Source organism: Lotus japonicus, chromosome 3, assembly GCF_012489685.1.
Source record: "Lotus japonicus ecotype B-129 chromosome 3, LjGifu_v1.2".
Taxonomy (NCBI): domain Eukaryota; kingdom Viridiplantae; phylum Streptophyta; class Magnoliopsida; order Fabales; family Fabaceae; genus Lotus; species Lotus japonicus.
The window spans coordinates 84,458,449-84,475,297 of NC_080043.1; the positions used below are offsets into that span (position 1 = coordinate 84,458,449).

At 34.9% G+C, this 16,849-nt stretch overlaps 3 protein-coding genes across 3 annotated transcripts; 1 reads left to right on the forward strand and 2 right to left on the reverse strand.

Annotated features, from left to right (window-relative positions):
• Positions 1-14: 14 nt before the first annotated feature.
• LOC130746661 (pentatricopeptide repeat-containing protein At1g09220, mitochondrial) lies at positions 15-2,326 on the reverse strand. Its single transcript, XM_057599358.1, has one exon. It carries the CDS (start codon positions 2,279-2,281, stop codon positions 734-736), a length of 1,548 nt encoding a protein of 515 aa, XP_057455341.1. The 5' UTR covers positions 2,282-2,326; the 3' UTR covers positions 15-733.
• Positions 2,327-8,314: 5,988 nt separating this feature from the next.
• LOC130746663 (proteasome subunit beta type-1) lies at positions 8,315-11,554 on the forward strand. Its single transcript, XM_057599359.1, has 7 exons — positions 8,315-8,494; positions 8,584-8,691; positions 8,927-9,008; positions 10,640-10,769; positions 10,849-10,991; positions 11,084-11,170; positions 11,247-11,554. The coding sequence occupies exons 1-7, from the start codon at positions 8,448-8,450 to the stop codon at positions 11,319-11,321; spliced, it is 672 nt and encodes a 223-aa protein (XP_057455342.1). The 5' UTR covers positions 8,315-8,447; the 3' UTR covers positions 11,322-11,554.
• Positions 11,555-13,173: 1,619 nt separating this feature from the next.
• On the reverse strand, positions 13,174-15,598 carry LOC130742848 (uncharacterized). Its single transcript, XM_057594942.1, has 7 exons — positions 15,300-15,598; positions 15,143-15,199; positions 14,882-15,007; positions 14,160-14,229; positions 13,906-13,998; positions 13,678-13,791; positions 13,174-13,430 (listed from the first exon to the last, which is right to left on the reverse strand). The coding sequence occupies exons 1-7, from the start codon at positions 15,449-15,451 to the stop codon at positions 13,377-13,379; spliced, it is 666 nt and encodes a 221-aa protein (XP_057450925.1). The 5' UTR covers positions 15,452-15,598; the 3' UTR covers positions 13,174-13,376.
• Between the last annotated feature and the right edge of the window lie 1,251 nt (positions 15,599-16,849).

Here is a 16,849-nt window from a genome sequence, read left to right on the forward strand (position 1 = left end):
GATGAACACAGCGCTCGATGATGCGATATCCAGCTCCGGCTGAGGCAGCGTTCGGTGACAAAAAAACGAACAAACGACTGATACAACCTTCAGAATGTAGCAACTAACTCCTAAAGACCAGAAAACTTAACTTCTCGACTCTATCTAAAACAGATAAAATGAAACAAATAAAACACTGACAGCTGGGCAATTTCTTTCAACAGTTTTAACGTGCGTTGGGTTCAAACTTCAAAAAGAGAACATTTTCAAATTCTCCAAATCAAGACAGGGAACTGGGAAATCAAAAGGAAACTAGTGTAATGCATATTGAAATCTAAAACTACATGATGAATAAGTTACAGATACAACCTACAAAGCATATCAAACATTGTTACAGTGTGACGTATTTCTTTTATTGAACCTGATGCTCTGGGACAAATCATATTTAGAATGTTTATCTATACAAGTTTAAATAATATTTATTAGCTTTTCATGTGCATCTGGACACAAGATTTCTCGAAGGACAAAGTAATTGGCAATAAGTGTTACCGCAATTTGATGATTTGAGCTCGTCCAGAATATCTGAAGCAAAGAGCAGTGCCCTGCATATATGCCTTTGGCCTAGTTATGAGTGGCCCTAAAAGGGAACTTCCCCGATGTTCACAGTTTCAATACCACCTCTCTCCAAGCAAGAAAGGCAGAAAGTGATCAATCTGTTTCAAATGTATCACCAACATTATTATTTATATACCATTTAGAGTAAACTGTAGCCAGGAATTTTAATGGCAATTCTCTCATCTATCACTTCCCTTAATCTTTCAGCATCCTTATATCTCCCAACACCAACAAAAATATTAGACATAAGAACATAATCCCCACCGTGTCCTTTTTCGATCTCCAGTATTTTCTCAGTCACCCTCTGTCCAATCTCAACATTATTATGAACACTACAAGCACCCAGAAGTGTCCTCCATATTACATCATTGGCAACCTCATGAGGCACCTGCAGAGCAACCTTTTCAGCTTCTTCTAACCTCCCAGCCCTCCCCAACATATCCACCACACAACCATAGTGCCTGATATCTGGCACAATTTGACAATCATTCACCATTTTGTTGAAAAACTTGAGCCCCTCCTCAACCAACCCTCCATGACTGCAGGCACTCAAAACACTCAGGAATGCCACATGGTTTGGCCTCAGCCCAGCCTTCTCCATGTTTTCAAAATTCTCCACAGCTTCCCTCGCCATCCCGTTCATAGCAAAACCAGATATAAGTGAATTCCATGAAACCAAATTCTTCCTCCAGTCAGGTATCTCCTGGAAAAATCTACTCGCGCTTTCTATGCACCCACACTTTGCATACAGATCAATTAGTGCATTAGTAATGCGTATATCAATGACATTGAACCCCCTTTTCTCTGCATAGCCATGAACTGATTGGCATAGCTTAATATAACCAAGGTTCGCAATAGCTGGAAAAATAGTCAAAAGGGTAACTTCAGTAGGCTCTATACCATCAACTTCCACCATTTTCCTAAACAAAGCTAAAGCTTTCATAGGCTGATTCATGCGAGTGTATGCGTCAATAACAAGAGTCCACGACACCACACTCCGATCCCGCATTCGATCAAACACAGAAAGAGCAAGCTCAACCTCACCCCATTTAACCAACCCATTGATAAAAACATTCCAAGTGACAGTACTTCTATGCGGCATTTCATCGAACACCTGGGCAGCTTCAACTAAGAGGCCCCCAATGGAGTACATTTGCAGCAACCCAGTTTGAACATAGACATGAAACTGAAAACCCACCTTGAAAACGAGTGCATGGAGCTGAATCCCGAAGCGGGTGCAGTTCGAGTAGGCGCAGGCTTGCGAAAGGAACGCGAAGGTGAATGTATCAAGGGAAGAGTACGTGAAGAAGGTGCTGGAGTGGTTGAGCGTGTGGATGGAGAAGTGAATTGCTTGGTGGGGGAAGGGGCTGAGGGAGTAGCAACGGATGATATTGTTGAAGAGAAGTAAGGAGGTTGAGGTGTTGTGGAAAGGGTGGTGGAAGAGGCCAGAGGTGGTGATGTGAGAGTGGACTTGGTGAACAGCTTGGAGGTGAGATGGGTCTTTGAGGAGAAGGGAGAGCAAGTGTTGTGGGTGCTTGGGGTTGGGTGAGAATGGAGGAAGTGTGGCTTTAGGATATTCAATAGGGTGGAGAGTTTTGTGAGAGATGGTGGTGGTGGTGGTGAAGGTGGTGGGAACTATGGCTGCAGCACAAGCTGAAACTTGATGCCTCAGCTTCAGGTGTGACATGATATGTGCAGTAAAAGGGTGATTACACACAGCTACATATACCCATATTTTATTTTTCAAGTATATCAGCTATAAAACTAATCGAAACTTTCGAGGCTCGAGATGCATAAACTTTTTCTATAAAAATGTTTTTCTATATGCACCGCTTAATTAAGATAAAACTTTAACCTAGATAGTTAAAGAGTTCAATTATCTACTAATTAATTGTGCTAGGTCTTGTTGGTTATATAATGTTTCTGTAATATGCGTGGAGAAAGGACATATGTTGCGTTCTGTTGGTTTTGAAACGCTATAGTACCACTACAAGTTGGTGAATATTGTAATTCAATGTCTATTTTTTTGTTACAAGAGAAAAAATAACAAGAAAATTAACTAAGCTAACACATCACGGCAAATCGGCTGCACAGCAAAGGATGGAGGTAGTCTCCAAACCGAACGAGCAGTCCAGTCCGCTCTTGTGACCCCTTCCGAGCTAAGCAATCCGTCATGTTATTTTTCTCCCACGACACCTATTCCACAACCACATTACAGTCCCAATTGTATGTTAATTCTTCCTTGGCTTCAATGTCTAAAAAAATGTTATGTAAAGTAGAAAATTAATTAAATGCTATTTAATTTTTTTCCCAAAATATATCTGTAAATCCTTTCAATTTATTTAATTTTAGAACAACGATTTCAGAAAAAAAAAAAATTAGAACAATGAATTCTTTTTTTGTTAAATTGAAAAAATAAATTGCACCCGCTAGGAATCGATCCCTGACCTTTCTTTACCCAACAACTCATATGTCCCTCAAATTGATTCTTTATTTATTCATGATAGTAAGAAAATAGAACTTTTTTTTTATCGTAAAAATATAGAACTTTATGAAGTATTGATATTATGGGGTATAGTTCTTTAAAAAAAATATTCTCGGGTAGAATTAATATAATTTATATTTGAGTACATGTAATAACATATGTATGTGGATATCTAATAATATATAGTTTGGGAGTCATTAAAAGCTTAGGTGTCAGCAATTTACAGCTTCCACGATTATAGGGACATGTGGCAAGCTATTAAAATTCATGAAATATTATATAGTCAAGCTTCATAATATTCATCTAATAAACCTCCACTATTTGAAATTTGAAATTCAAAATATAAAAGAAAAGAAAAAACAAACGTAACTACCAGCTAACTTCTCTCAAATAAAAAAAACAACCAGCTAACATAAAAATCCGATACACCTGTTATTCTTATTCAGATTTTTTTCAACATGTGTGGTCAAAAGTTTTGGGAAACAAAATTGCCAATGCATCTGGTCATTTATTCATCCATCTTCAACTCATAAAAAAGAGACAAATTCAAAATTTAAAATTTAAAATATTTATAAAAAAAACATTCATTATAAAAAGACCAATATCACAGGCTTCATAATTCACGTTCTCCATCTCACAAATCCTCACACAACTTTCTCTACTTCACCCTTCTTCTTCTCAACCATGATAAACCTTATATCAGATTTCTCTTTCAAAAGCAACATGCTGCAAGGATATTAGGTCTATGGACTCTACCTTCCTTTGACAATCCATCATATATGTGTAGTATTGACATGGTATTGATGGATCATCATGTATATTTACAAAATTCAACACGTCACTCATATCGTCTGAACTTCCAAGAAAAAACTACAGCTAATATGATTACAGAAACAAACATTCTCATGTTTAGATTATCATTCGTTCCATATTCTGATTTGATCAACCTAGGCATTGATACATCGTTTCTGGTTGGTAAGTACATCTTTTTTGGTTCGTATTTCCTTATGTTTCTATTTTATCTTTAAAAAAACCAACTCCTTTTTTTAAAAATAGACAGTAAAAAATAGACCTACGGTGATTTCATTTTTTCATTTATATAATCATTTTTTGAATATTTGAATGCAAACAAATAACAAACTCTTTTTTTTAATTAAACATATGGGAATCTCTTTTTTTTATTTATATAATCTTTTTTTTAATTTGAATTAAAAAAAACTATTTTTTAAGACTAATAAACGAATTTTTTTAACATTTACTACTTCATCTTTTCCATCATCTATTGACTTGATTTTTTCCAATAATTAAACAAATTGTTTGCCAATGTAATTAGATATTGTTATATGGTAAACCTCAGCTCACTCATTATGGAAAGGGGAATAAGAAGATTCTCAATATAGATCTGTTGATTGATGAGTAAATATTTGGTTCACCAATCAATTATTTATATTCTTAAATTCACAATTTGGTATGTGTAGATAAGATTAATAATAATAATAATAATATTTTGTTTTACATTAATAACTTCAACTTTAACCTTATTTCTTATTTGTAGCACCATTGTGGAAAGGTTGTTGGATCACTATATGGCATTGAAGCAACTCCTAATAACACTTTTGATCTGAACAATTCTTCAATGATATTCTACATAGATTTTCAAATTAAATTGTTATTATTTAGTGAATGGATAATTTATTTTAAATATGTATGTGAACAAAAAAAATATTTAAATTAAAAAGTTTCTAATCAATCCTTTTACCTTTTTCATAGGAATTTAAAGGTAAAGCCATTGGATCGCTTTTTGAAATTAATAGTTCTTCTAAGAATACTTCTATGTTGATCAATACCCCAAAGGTATTAAACAAAGTTTGTAATTTCATTCTTAACTATCTAGAAACTAAACTATGGTATATTAACAATCATTTGCATGTCAATTTTATCATTGCTGAACTTGCTCTCGGAGTTCACTACTGCCAGTGATGACAACGATGTTATACAGACAGGTGATCAAGTTACCACATCTAAGAGGAAAGTTGAAAATGAAGCTAACCTTGTGGCGGATGGATCTTCTGGTAATTGTTTGAAGAAAGTTATCAAAGTGGAGAAGGACTAATTTTGTTTTTCAATTCCAATTGAAAGTATTATTCCATTTCATTTTGGGAGTTATGGAATTATTCTTTAGATGCTTATTTTAATTTTTCCTTTTTTATGTTTCCTTGAATTTTCGTTAATCAAAAAATTGATATTTTGTTGTTATTTCATATCTATGGTGATTATTAACGAATGCATTTGAAAATATTGATATCTTCCTTTTGCTGCGTAAAAACTAAAAATCAATGGTGAGAGAGTAAATATTCGATAGAAGGGGAGAGTAAATGAAACAAAAAGTAAGTTATGTAAGGTATATAAATTTTTTTTTACAAATGAAGTTATTTAATTGATAGTGGAAGATTTGGAAATACTTCATACATTATGAAATAAAATAGAATTTTATAATCAACAATTCGTAAACCAAAAAAAGAAAGTTAAGATATTTCAATTCCATTTTGATACAATTATAGAAATACCAAAATGGTAGTATAATTTAAACATTTTATATTGTTGTACATTGAATGTGGTCTATTTGGAGTGTGATAAGTTTCAAATGATATGTTTTTTTAGTAGAACACTCACATCCCTCAAGGTTTCTTTGAATAGCACTTTAACTCATTCTCATCTAAAATCTACACATCACCCCACTCACCCTCCTATATAAACCTCATCTAAAAAAACCTCATACCAAAAAAATACTAACTAAATATTCCATTTAACTAAAAATTATTTAATTATGTTGTTCAAAATATAAAAACAATCTAGAGCAACAAGATCAATATATCCAAAAGCATGTAGATTAAAAATAGAGCAAATTTCACCTAAAAAAATAGAGCAGGTTTTCTTTCTTCCAACGCGTGCACCTGGTCACAAAAGATGAAAGTGACAATTGAAATTTTCAAAATAAATAAATTTAAAATTTTGTTATACTTTTTACCATATATTTTTTTTGAAATGGTTATACTTTTTACTAGATTAGCTACCCACTTTTATCCCCGTAGGATAACTCAAGTGGTAGGAGCTGGGGGACATATGGGTTGGTAGGGGTAGGTCCAGGGATCGGTTCCCGGTGGGTGCAATTTATCTTTCCGATGTATAAAAAAAAATTAGTTACCCACTTTAGTTTGCCGCCCCATTAAGTTAAATAACAATTTTCAATTTTTGTAAAGAAACTTTTTGAACGTGATTTTTTCTAGATAAACTTAAATTTTAAATGGTTAAAACTTAAATGTCACTATAAATTTAACCCACTATATGTGAGGGTTATCATACTTCCAAAAGTATGTGAGGTTTATTAGTATTTCCTTCTCATTAGCAATCACAAAATCCATATCTGAATCCGATACAAAATGAAGATACAGAGTATGTGAATGCTATCAAAGAGGCTACCGAGATTGGCGCATCAGGAAATGAACTAAGAAGGCTATTTGCCTCAATATTGATGATAAATACTTTGATCAGACCAGACACTGTATGGGAAAGTTCTTGGAAGTTGTTAGCTGAAGGCATTGAATACTCATTACCCGTATCCCTTGACATACCAGGTGTCTTGCTAAACATATATCAAAAATTCATCCCAGTGCATATTGTAATATGAATAATACTTATTCTTTTTTTTTGACAGTCTTATACTTATTTTTGCAGATTTGAAAATTAAAGAATCTGACTTGAGGAAATTATGTCTTATAAAAATTGACCACATTTTGAAGTCTAATGAGAAGTCTTTAGCAGATTTTACAGGCTTCTCGAATGTTGACATATCTGGGGTTGTACACTATCAAGGAAGCCAACCTTGAATGAGGATGAAGAAGTGTAAAACGTGATGAAAGTCATTAATCTTGCGTGGTTGGTCACATTATAAAAGTCATTAACCTTGCGTGGTTGGTTACATTATAAAATTTGGTAGCGGGTGTGAGTGTTGGATGAGACAATTTACAATTACTTTTCTCTATTTATTATGTTTTATTTTTAATATATACACATTTGAGAGAGTTGTTCTCATAACTCCATATGTGACAATTTAGCAGTAATTTTTACAATAAAAACCAATGAAATTTCCTTAAAATCTCTATTTTTAATTCCACAAACTAACAACTATGCAATTAATTAGGAAAAGTCAAACGGTATCTCTCCATGATAAACAATATTTTGGCATGGGTCTGTACCAAATTTTTTTTGGCATGGGTCACGATTTCCTTTCATTCCTTCTGTCAAAAAAATTTGGGCATGGGTCACGAAAAAAAATTAGACAAAAATATAACATGCTAAAAGATAACATGAAAAGTATATAATTAAAAAGAACATTAAAAAATATAACATGCTAAAAGATAACATGGAAAGTATTGGATATGGTAAGTGATAATTATACAATTACAAAGATAACATATTTTTTGACAGAATTACAAAGATAACATGATAAATAGATACCATGGAAAGTGTACAATTCAAAAGAAATTTCAAATTAAAGTAAAAGATAACATAGAGATTATGGCTTGGCTCACGGATGCAATTTTTAGTTTTTATGGTGTCTCATTCTTTGCAGGTAGAAACTTATGAAAAAGAAAAGGAAAAAGTGTCACTTCATCAAATGTATTTTTATATTGCTATTATTTATTTTGTAATAAATTTCCTGGTTTAAGTTATTTTCACATTTTTAAGGATCTTTCTGAATCTATTTGTTATGTAATTTGGTTATTTGTACCTCTAATTAAAACACTATTTCAGATGTGGGTCATTTTAGTATTCTAAGTTATGTCAATTTGGATGAAATTTATCTTATATTTTATTAATTTGTTTTTAACTCATGGGGATCAACGAATAAAAGATTATACCTATGAATATAATACGTACATGATTCTGCGTATGATAGTGTTCTCTCTAAAATCAAAATTAAATATCAAACATAACCAAATCATACCTGAATGTAACTCAATTCAGTTAAAAAAATGACCATATAAAAATTATTATTCATTACTCTTAACTTTATTTTTTTTCTTTTTCCATATTATTCTCCGTGCGACGTACGGGTTGAGATACTAGTATAATATATTCTCTTGTAGTTTTTTTATTTTTTGTAGACATTTTTTTTTCTTGTTCAATAAGAAGGTGATGATGAAGAGTTGTCTTACAAAAGGGAGAGAAGCCAACGACGTCGTTTGCTGAGTTTCGTGTTTGCAAAGAGATCCGAAGTGAAAAGAGTGAAAAACCCAAACCTTGTTCCTATTTCACGCCCTAATTCTTCATCTTCTTCGTTAGGTTTCACTCACTCCCATCAACAATGACGAAGCAGCACGCAAATTGGTCTCCATACGACAACAATGGAGGGTACTCACTCTCTCTCTCTCTCTCTCTCTCAATCTCTTTTCTCTTTTTCAGTAACACCCAGTTTTTACAGTTTTGATTTTGATTTGTAGATCTTGTGTTGCAATTGCTGGAGCCGATTACTGTGTCATTGCAGCGGATACCAGAATGTCCACCGGTTACAACATCCTCACTCGCGAGTACTCCAAAATCTCCCAACTGTATGTTAATTAATTCTTACCCTAATTTCAAGATTTTAATCTTTTCAAATTTCGCTGTTTTTTGTTGTTGCTTGTGTTTGTTATTTGAGGATGTAAACTGGGTTTTTTGGGTTAAGCTCAATCAGCTTAAACTCAATGGAAAAATTTAATCTTTGAAAATTTCGCTTGAACTCAATCAGCTTTTGTTACTATTGTGAATTTGAGTGTGATATCGGGGTTTTTTGTTTGGTGACAGAGCTGAGAAGAGTGTGATGGCTTCTTCTGGTTTTCAAGCTGATGTCAAAGCTTTGCAGAAGGTTCTCTCCGCTAGGCATTTGGTGAGTTTATTAACAAACAAATACTATTTAGATTGAAAATTCCGATGACTTAGCATGTTAGCAATTGCATTCTGTTCTGTCTGGAAGCTTCTCTCTATGTTGATTACCATTTACTTAGTAGATCCTGTGTAGATTTGTGGTTTAGTTTAGAAGAGAACTTTGCTTGGTTTCAGTTTTTTTTACCTCATAACTGATTTAGAAATTAGAACAATAGAACAACAATCCTAGAGTCGTAGAGTGTTTGGTTCTGCGTTTGCACCATCCAGACCGCTTAAAAGAGCATGTTTGGAAAGCAGAATCAATTCGATTTGGTTAAAATCAATTCTAATTGGTTGAAATGATGTTTGGGTAAACCAATAAATTGATTTCATGGGTCAAGAATTGGATCTACTTGCCACAACAAATAGTTTTTTCTGTGTTAAACATAACCAGTTCTGAGATTACATAGGCATGTAGCTGAATCTCATAACATTACCCTAAAAAAACACTTTATTCGTAAAGGTATCCAAACATAAATTGCATCATTTTAACTCACGTTTACCATACGCAATTTTAGTAGAATCAATTCTGCTAATGGTTATCCAAACACACACTAAGATGTTTGGAAACATGTTCACCAAATTTTTCTCATCTGATTTAGAGTTGAAACTTGGTTATGATAACAGCAATTCTTTCTAGCTTTTTTGCATTTAAGTGGACGAAATACAAACATGAATCACTTTACTTTAAAGTTTAAACTATGTTTTACTAGGCTAATTTTACAAAAATCAACTCTATTCAAAATTATGTTTGGCAGGTGCTCACCAAACACATACTTACCCTCTAGTGTATGTAGAACATGCCTTTGACTTGGGGTTCAAATACTCTGATGAAGAGAAGATCTCAATGTTATGCCAAAATGGTCCTCAATGTTTGCCCTGAGGGTCAATTTATAGCTCCAACAGAACCAAACACTGATATGATAACCCTATTTTAAACTCGACTCAGATAATCCAAACTAGGACAAAATTCGTCAATAACAAATAATTGAAAATTGAAAATCTTCATTTTAAAATTGAACCATTGTAAGAGTTGAAGTAGTGTCTTGCAACTACTTGTATTCGATCATAAATTGAAATGAAGATGGTAGGGAGTACTTTGACATTTGTTGGTTGTATGGAAGTTTGTTCATTTTGTTGTACTAGGAAAGGGTTCTGCTCCGCACAACTGTTGAAGAAGATAATAAGAAGGATTGGAGAAAACTGAAAAGTTTACCTAGTGTTCAGTAGCTAGTTTTAGTTGTCAGACTTTCCTGTGTCAGATTATCATTTTTGGAAAAATTACTCTCTGAGATTGCCACATGTGCATTTTAAGAAACTTGATTTAAAAATGTTTTTACTAGAATAGTGTGCTGGATTGATTTTATAATACTAATTGCAGAATATTATTGCTTCTAGTCGTCTATCTATGTATACATCACCTGATTATTTAAGTAGTTAAGTGTTAGTTATTGTGGAGAAACCGATGTGTTTGGCCTCGTATATTGTTCTGTACCTTCTGTGACTCGCTTGTTTCGAATTTACTCTGACTAAAATTCGAATCCTCTGATAAAAAATGTTATATAATATTAAATATTTTGATTCTGAATGCAGATATATCAACATCAACACAACAAGCAAATGAGCTGCCCTGCAATGGCTCAGTTGCTTTCAAACACTCTTTATTACAAACGCTTCTTCCCGTATTACTCTTTCAATGTTTTGGGTGGCCTTGACAGTGAAGGTGCACTATTTCTAGCTTAACTATTCTTGCTCATGTCCTATTTTGCATTTGCTAATTGCTTACCTTCAACCTTAAATAGGAAAGGGTTGTGTCTTCACATATGATGCTGTCGGTTCCTATGAGAGGGTTGGATATAGCTCTCAGGGTTCCGGATCCACACTCATTATGCCATTCCTTGACAACCAACTGAAGTCCCCTAGTCCACTCCTTTTGCCTGCCCAGGTGAAATTCTTAAATTTGTGTTTTGCTTGAAATATTTAGTTCTACAAATTTCATTTGACTGACATGTATGGTGAAAATACAATGTCTTGCAGGATGCTGTTACTCCACTGTCTGAAACCGAAGCAGTTGATCTGGTCAAAACTGTTTTTGCATCCGCAACCGAGAGAGATATATACACTGTATGTTTGTTTACATGTGTTATTGTCATTTGACTGTAGGATAACCTTTTAACTTACTATGGCTATGTTTTTACAGGGAGATAAGCTTGAAATTGTCATCCTAAATGCCAGTGGTATTCGTCGTGAATACATGGAACTCAGGAAAGACTGATGCTTTTACACAGATTTATTGTTCATGCCAGACTGGGATGACAATGTTTGAAATGCTCCTTGAATTATAAATGTTGTAGTGGGTTTTACCCATGAGGTGAAATTAAGAATTGCATTTCCAGTGAAATCAGTTTGAACTAGTGCTAGACTCTGTTCTCATCATTACTAGACTGTGGTTTCACTTTATGTTTTTGTATTGGATGTTATCGGTGCCTATTTCTTAGCTTTCTTTCATGTCTTTTGTCTTAAAAAAATGCCTATGAAATTTGGTTCTGTTATCTCTAGCGAAATCAGCTTCGGCTCCAGAACTAGAGTTTATATAATCTGAATTGCGGATTGTGATATCTAACATCTGAGTGTTTAATCCTTATTAAAAAAAAAAAAAACTGACATGGAGGACATATTGACAGTATGCCTACGTCCATATTGGATAGATATTTATATATATAAATTTGAATCTATTTCTTCTATTTCAATTGAACCATACATTTATGTTGCCACAGAAATGTTCTATATCGAGTTGGCTCATTAATATTAACAACATAACCAATGGTGGAAAATATAATTTCTAACTTAATTTAAAATACTCGATGGTTGAAGATCCAGCAATAAAGTGGTCAAATTCTACCATCAACTAGCAGTTTGAGGAAGAATCCATCCACACTGACCCAAACAGCAAATGAAATAGAAGTTGTTGCATCATAATTTATTGTAAGAGATCACTAAGTCGATTTTACAACAGATTAGCTGCATCTTACACCCCAATGACGCATAACAAAATGTTGGTATTTATGCTAAAGCTAAAGGTTCAAGCCCTCTCACTTCTTCACTAGTGCTGACACCTAGACCTAGGATAGAAAGGAGATGAGAGACCGTTGTTGCATCATGATTTATTGTAAGAGATCACTAAGTCGATTTTACAAAAGATTACCTGCATCTTACTAACCAACGACCATAAAAAATGTTGGTATTTATGCTAAAGGTTCGAGCCCTCTCACTTCTTCACTAGTGATGACACCTAGATCCAGGAAAGAAAGGAGAAGAAAGACCGAGGGTAGATGGCTCTGGAGTCACAATGGCGAAGCAAGGAGGTCGTGGTGGTCCACAATGGTTTGGTGGGGTGGCTCGAGTTTGGGTATTTGGGGCATGTCATGTAGGATGAGATTGAGGGTTCCTACTTCCTGATGAGGGCTAAGACCTCGTCCGAGGTAGGTGAGGTTTTGTATAATGTTTAATACGGAATAATGTGATAGCTTTGGGTATTTGGGGCATGTCATGTAGGATGAGATTGAGGGTTCCTACTTCCTGATGAGGGTTAAGACCTCGTCCGAGGTAGGTGAGGTTTTGTATAGTGTTTAATAGGGGATAATGCGGTAGCTTTGTGATTCTTTATGATCCTTGCATGTGGTGTGCGAGAAGCTTCCTCATTTTCCAGCTCATTTTTCTATAGATTATCGGGGGGGCATAGGGGAATGGGGCGGAAACGAGGAAGACATAGAGGAAGTTGAGCTTCATGAATGTGTGTGACTCTACAGAAACTCCATCCATTGCGGTATTGTGCTCTAATGTTGTGAAAAGTAATGACATGATAAGTGATGCAAACTTGAACCAGTAAAAACTAGTGTGTTGAAGAGACCTATGGTTGAATATTATATTTATTTTTATAGCTAGATTTATTTAATGGATATAAAATTCATTCTTTATTAGTACTATTTTATTATATAGACCAAGTCTAATTATCATCCTTAATGTGAACTATTTTGACTTTTGTCTCTACAAATTTTATATGATTAAAAGTAAACATGTCACATTGGTTAGTAAAGTAATAGACCAAACAATACTTCGAGAAGATCTGAGGTCGTATGTTCATTTCATTCCTTCCCAAGAGCTTATGTATTGTTCTAAATGATTTCCAAAATTCTAAACATTTTTTCAATGATTCTGTGAGCTTTGTAGTCTAGTAAAAAAATGTTGCAAAGCATACGAATTACAATCAGGATGAATTCAACCAGTTAAAGAGGCTTCAGTGCTCATACGATTTCAGCACAAGTTTTACTCATATGCTGTCTTGAGAAGCCCATCCTTTCTTCTCCAACTCTTCTCGCAGTGCCTGTCAACAAGCAAGATGTGTTCATCATATTAGTATGCAAGGAAGAGATACATAACTTGGATTTTTGACATACCTTTTTTACTAAATTTATGTCTAGTTAAGATAAGTGATTAATTGAGAATAAAAAATTACAAATTCAGTTAACCATAGTGCTTTTCTTGATATGAAGGAAGTGAGAGTACTAGAATGGAACCAAGAATCACTTTATGTAACCATAAAAAAGAACACAGCACTGATAAAACTTTACCTTGATTCTTTTTCTATTCATGTCAAAATCAAAGTTTCCCAACCGCGATGCAGATCGATACTCCACAGTCGAACCCTTACCCGGTGGGAACCAGAACTCAACATCATCCACAAGCTGGTTAGCACATAACAGAGCAGAGAGAATTAGAGCAAGTTCTTGATATCATCTAAAAGTATTAAACAATAATTTATTTCATGATGAGCCTCCTTGGATGACAATTACACATACCCCCAAGATTGAGCTTTGGTACTCCACGAGAAGATAGTCTTCTTTCCTTTCAACTATTTTTGGTGTAAACTTGTCTGGTCTTGTTGATTCTATCTGCAGATAAATCCAGGAGTGATTTTTAGCTTTACTTCAATGATTCGAGAAGTGCAAAAAACCAGCTACTACAATCTTTGTTCATAGCCAGGGACAAGGGAAAGAAAATTAGTACATTACAATCTAGAGGTAAAACTAGTGATTTCAATCATATCTATTACCACTTCAATCAGTTCCTCTATTGCCTCTTCTCTGCTCACAGGGTTTTTCCTACTTTCAGGGCTATAGTTCCTGTACAAAAGAATAAAAAAACTTAAGATGGAGTGACAACATGATTCTTCTTTATTAGTCTAATAAAGTCTGGATCTTGGTAGGACCATACTCAAAGGAAGCACCAAGCTAAATAAAACTAAATAATAATAAAAAGAAATAAAACATTGCACTACTTCCACCTACCAATATATAAGTCAATGAACTCAACAGCTCGGGGGTCAAACCAACACTGATTGTCTAACTTAAAAACGTGATAAATGATTCTAATTGCACTATTTCAACGTGATTCATGCAACCACGGTGAAGCCAAAGTTAAGCACTGAAGCAACTTGTCTTAGCTTATGCAAGTGTCCACCATGATTTTGGTCTCACCGTGATTTTCCACCAGATATCCAAACATGCAAATACTTCCAAATTTGGTTTAGCAGACCTCCTAGTAATGCCATTTTACCAACATCATTTACTGTACCAGAAGTTTAGGCCAAATAAACGTGTTGGATAACTTGTGAAGCTACAATTTGTGACTTTTTTTTTCCTAGAAGTGATTAATTATGATACTCAAATGCAAAGCAAAGATGCTCTAGCCTCTAAGGCTTCAACTCATTCATATAATCTCACAATATCAAGGTTAAATTAAAATTAACATGAGCAGAAAAGAAGGGAAGTTTACCAAGGAGGAGCATAATGGATGAGATCAGTGACATTCTCAGAGGTTGAAACGCAGTTCTTAGTTGCTGGACACAGAGCTAATGCTGGTGGGTTTTTCTGAACTCCAAGATAATCAGGCTTTTTCCCACTGCATCAAACAAAATTAATCTCCTTTTTCACTACCTAAATTTCTCATCATATATTCATCAAGTAGTGACATTCAAATTAAAACAAAAAGTGATTTTCCAATGTAACAATGAGAAACAAGGAGGAGGAGGGGTACCTCAGATTGAAGAGGGCACCAATGGTTGCTAACTCGCTGCTTCTCAATATGAGTGCTCTTTAAGATAAGAAAAAGTTCAAAGTGTGAGATATTCAGAATAATCAAAATAATTAATCAGGAGGAAAGGAAGTTGTAAGAGATTGAGAGAGCAACCTACCTTCGGTTGATTTGGCCGGTGGGGATGTCGTTGTCCTCCTGCTTCTGCTTCTTCTGACAGAGGTGAATACGAGAAAGAGAGTAACTACTAATGTTGGGTTTGGTGTGAAACTTGAGGTTGCAGAAGAAGCTTGAAGATGCCATTGAAGCCATTGTTACTTTGTCAGGTGCTGAAAATGAAAATGGAAATGAAAGAAAGCACTTAATATTGGGAATTTACAAGAAGGCACTTTCAGAATAACAACTTTGGGAGTAGGAACAAGGACGGTGGTCTTCGTTTCCACGCCCATATTTTTTTCGTGGATATTAAGGACGGTGGGTCTCTTAACGATTTCGTACAGGGAGGCAATGTTTTTTTTTTTTTTGGCTTAATTGCACTTTTGCTCCCTTAAGTATCATCGTTGTGCGATTTGCCTCCCTTAAGTTTAAAAGGAGCGATTTGCCTCCCTTATGTATCAATTTGTGCCAAATTGATCATTGTGTTAAGTAGACATCCAACTACTAACGGAGGAAGCTTACATGGCCTTATTAAATGACGTGTCTCTGACATATACCACTTAGATGCCATGTCACATTTTTTCACTAAAAATATTCTTTTTTTCTTTTAATTTAATCTTTTCTTTTAATTTTTCATACCACCACAGCATCACCACCACCATTCCTTTTCTTCACCAACCCCAATCCCTCCTCCTCTCCTCCGTCTTTCCCCAAATCAATTTTCCGAAAAATCACAAGCAAAAAAGAAGAAGGTGAATGAGAGGAGGAAAATAGAGAACAAAACCCAGACCTTCAGATCCATAACCCACTCCATCTACTTCTCCCTTCCCAGATCAGAAACTCAAAGCTTCCAAATCAGAAACCTCAAAACCCAAACGCCACAATCGTAATCCATTGCTCATCGGCAACCAATTCCCACATTCACCGGAGAGTGGGCATCACCGTCGTCGCCTCTACGTCGTCTTCCGGGAGCTTCGACAAGGTCCACCAGCTCCTACCGGGTAAAGTGGACTCCATGAACTCGAATCATTTTCCGACGACTTTCTGGAACCCAGAAGCATCTTCCTTGCTCTCTGATGCGACGAGTCTGCAATGGGTCTTCGAGCTCGTAACCTAGAAATTCTTTGAACGGGCCGATTTGGTGAAGGAAAAGATAAAGCGGGTTTGCGGGTTGTTGTAGATGGAGGAAAAGACCCAGCAGAAGACCCATAGCAGAACGGGAACGAGAAGCACCAGACACCAGTTGCAGAAGAGAAGCCAAGCAAGATGAATTGAAACAGATAAGGAACGAATGAGCAGGTGGATATGCCGGCCTGGGCAAGAGAGAATTCCATTCGTTTTTTTTTTTAATTTACTTATGCATCATTTAAGATGGTGTAATTAGTCAAGTAGTGCAAATAAATGTTAGGGTGGTGTAAATAGCAGTGCCACCTCAGCAAATTCCGTTAGTAATTGGATGCCTACTTAACGGAATGACCAATTTGGCACAAATTGATACATAAGAAAGACAAATCGCTCCTTTTAAACTTAAGGGAGGCAAATCGCACAACGATA

What these genes read in the sequence shown, in the direction of transcription:
- LOC130746661 (XM_057599358.1), bottom strand. Translation starts at nt 2,281, where the DNA reads ATGTCACACCTGAAGCTGAGGCATCAAGTTTCAGCTTGTGCTGCAGCC.
- LOC130746663 (XM_057599359.1), top strand. Translation starts at nt 8,448, where the DNA reads ATGACGAAGCAGCACGCAAATTGGTCTCCATACGACAACAATGGAGG. An exon ending in CACTCCTTTTGCCTGCCCAG is followed by an intron (nt 10,992 to 11,083) that starts GTGAAATTCTTA and finishes AATGTCTTGCAG; the next exon opens with GATGCTGTTACTCCACTGTC. An exon ending in CCGAGAGAGATATATACACT is followed by an intron (nt 11,171 to 11,246) that starts GTATGTTTGTTT and finishes ATGTTTTTACAG; the next exon opens with GGAGATAAGCTTGAAATTGT.
- LOC130742848 (XM_057594942.1), bottom strand. Translation starts at nt 15,451, where the DNA reads ATGGCTTCAATGGCATCTTCAAGCTTCTTCTGCAACCTCAAGTTTCAC. An exon ending in ACCAAAGCTCAATCTTGGGG is followed by an intron (nt 13,792 to 13,905) that starts GTATGTGTAATT and finishes TGTGCTAACCAG; the next exon opens with CTTGTGGATGATGTTGAGTT. An exon ending in TGAATAGAAAAAGAATCAAG is followed by an intron (nt 13,431 to 13,677) that starts GTAAAGTTTTAT and finishes GCTTGTTGACAG; the next exon opens with GCACTGCGAGAAGAGTTGGA.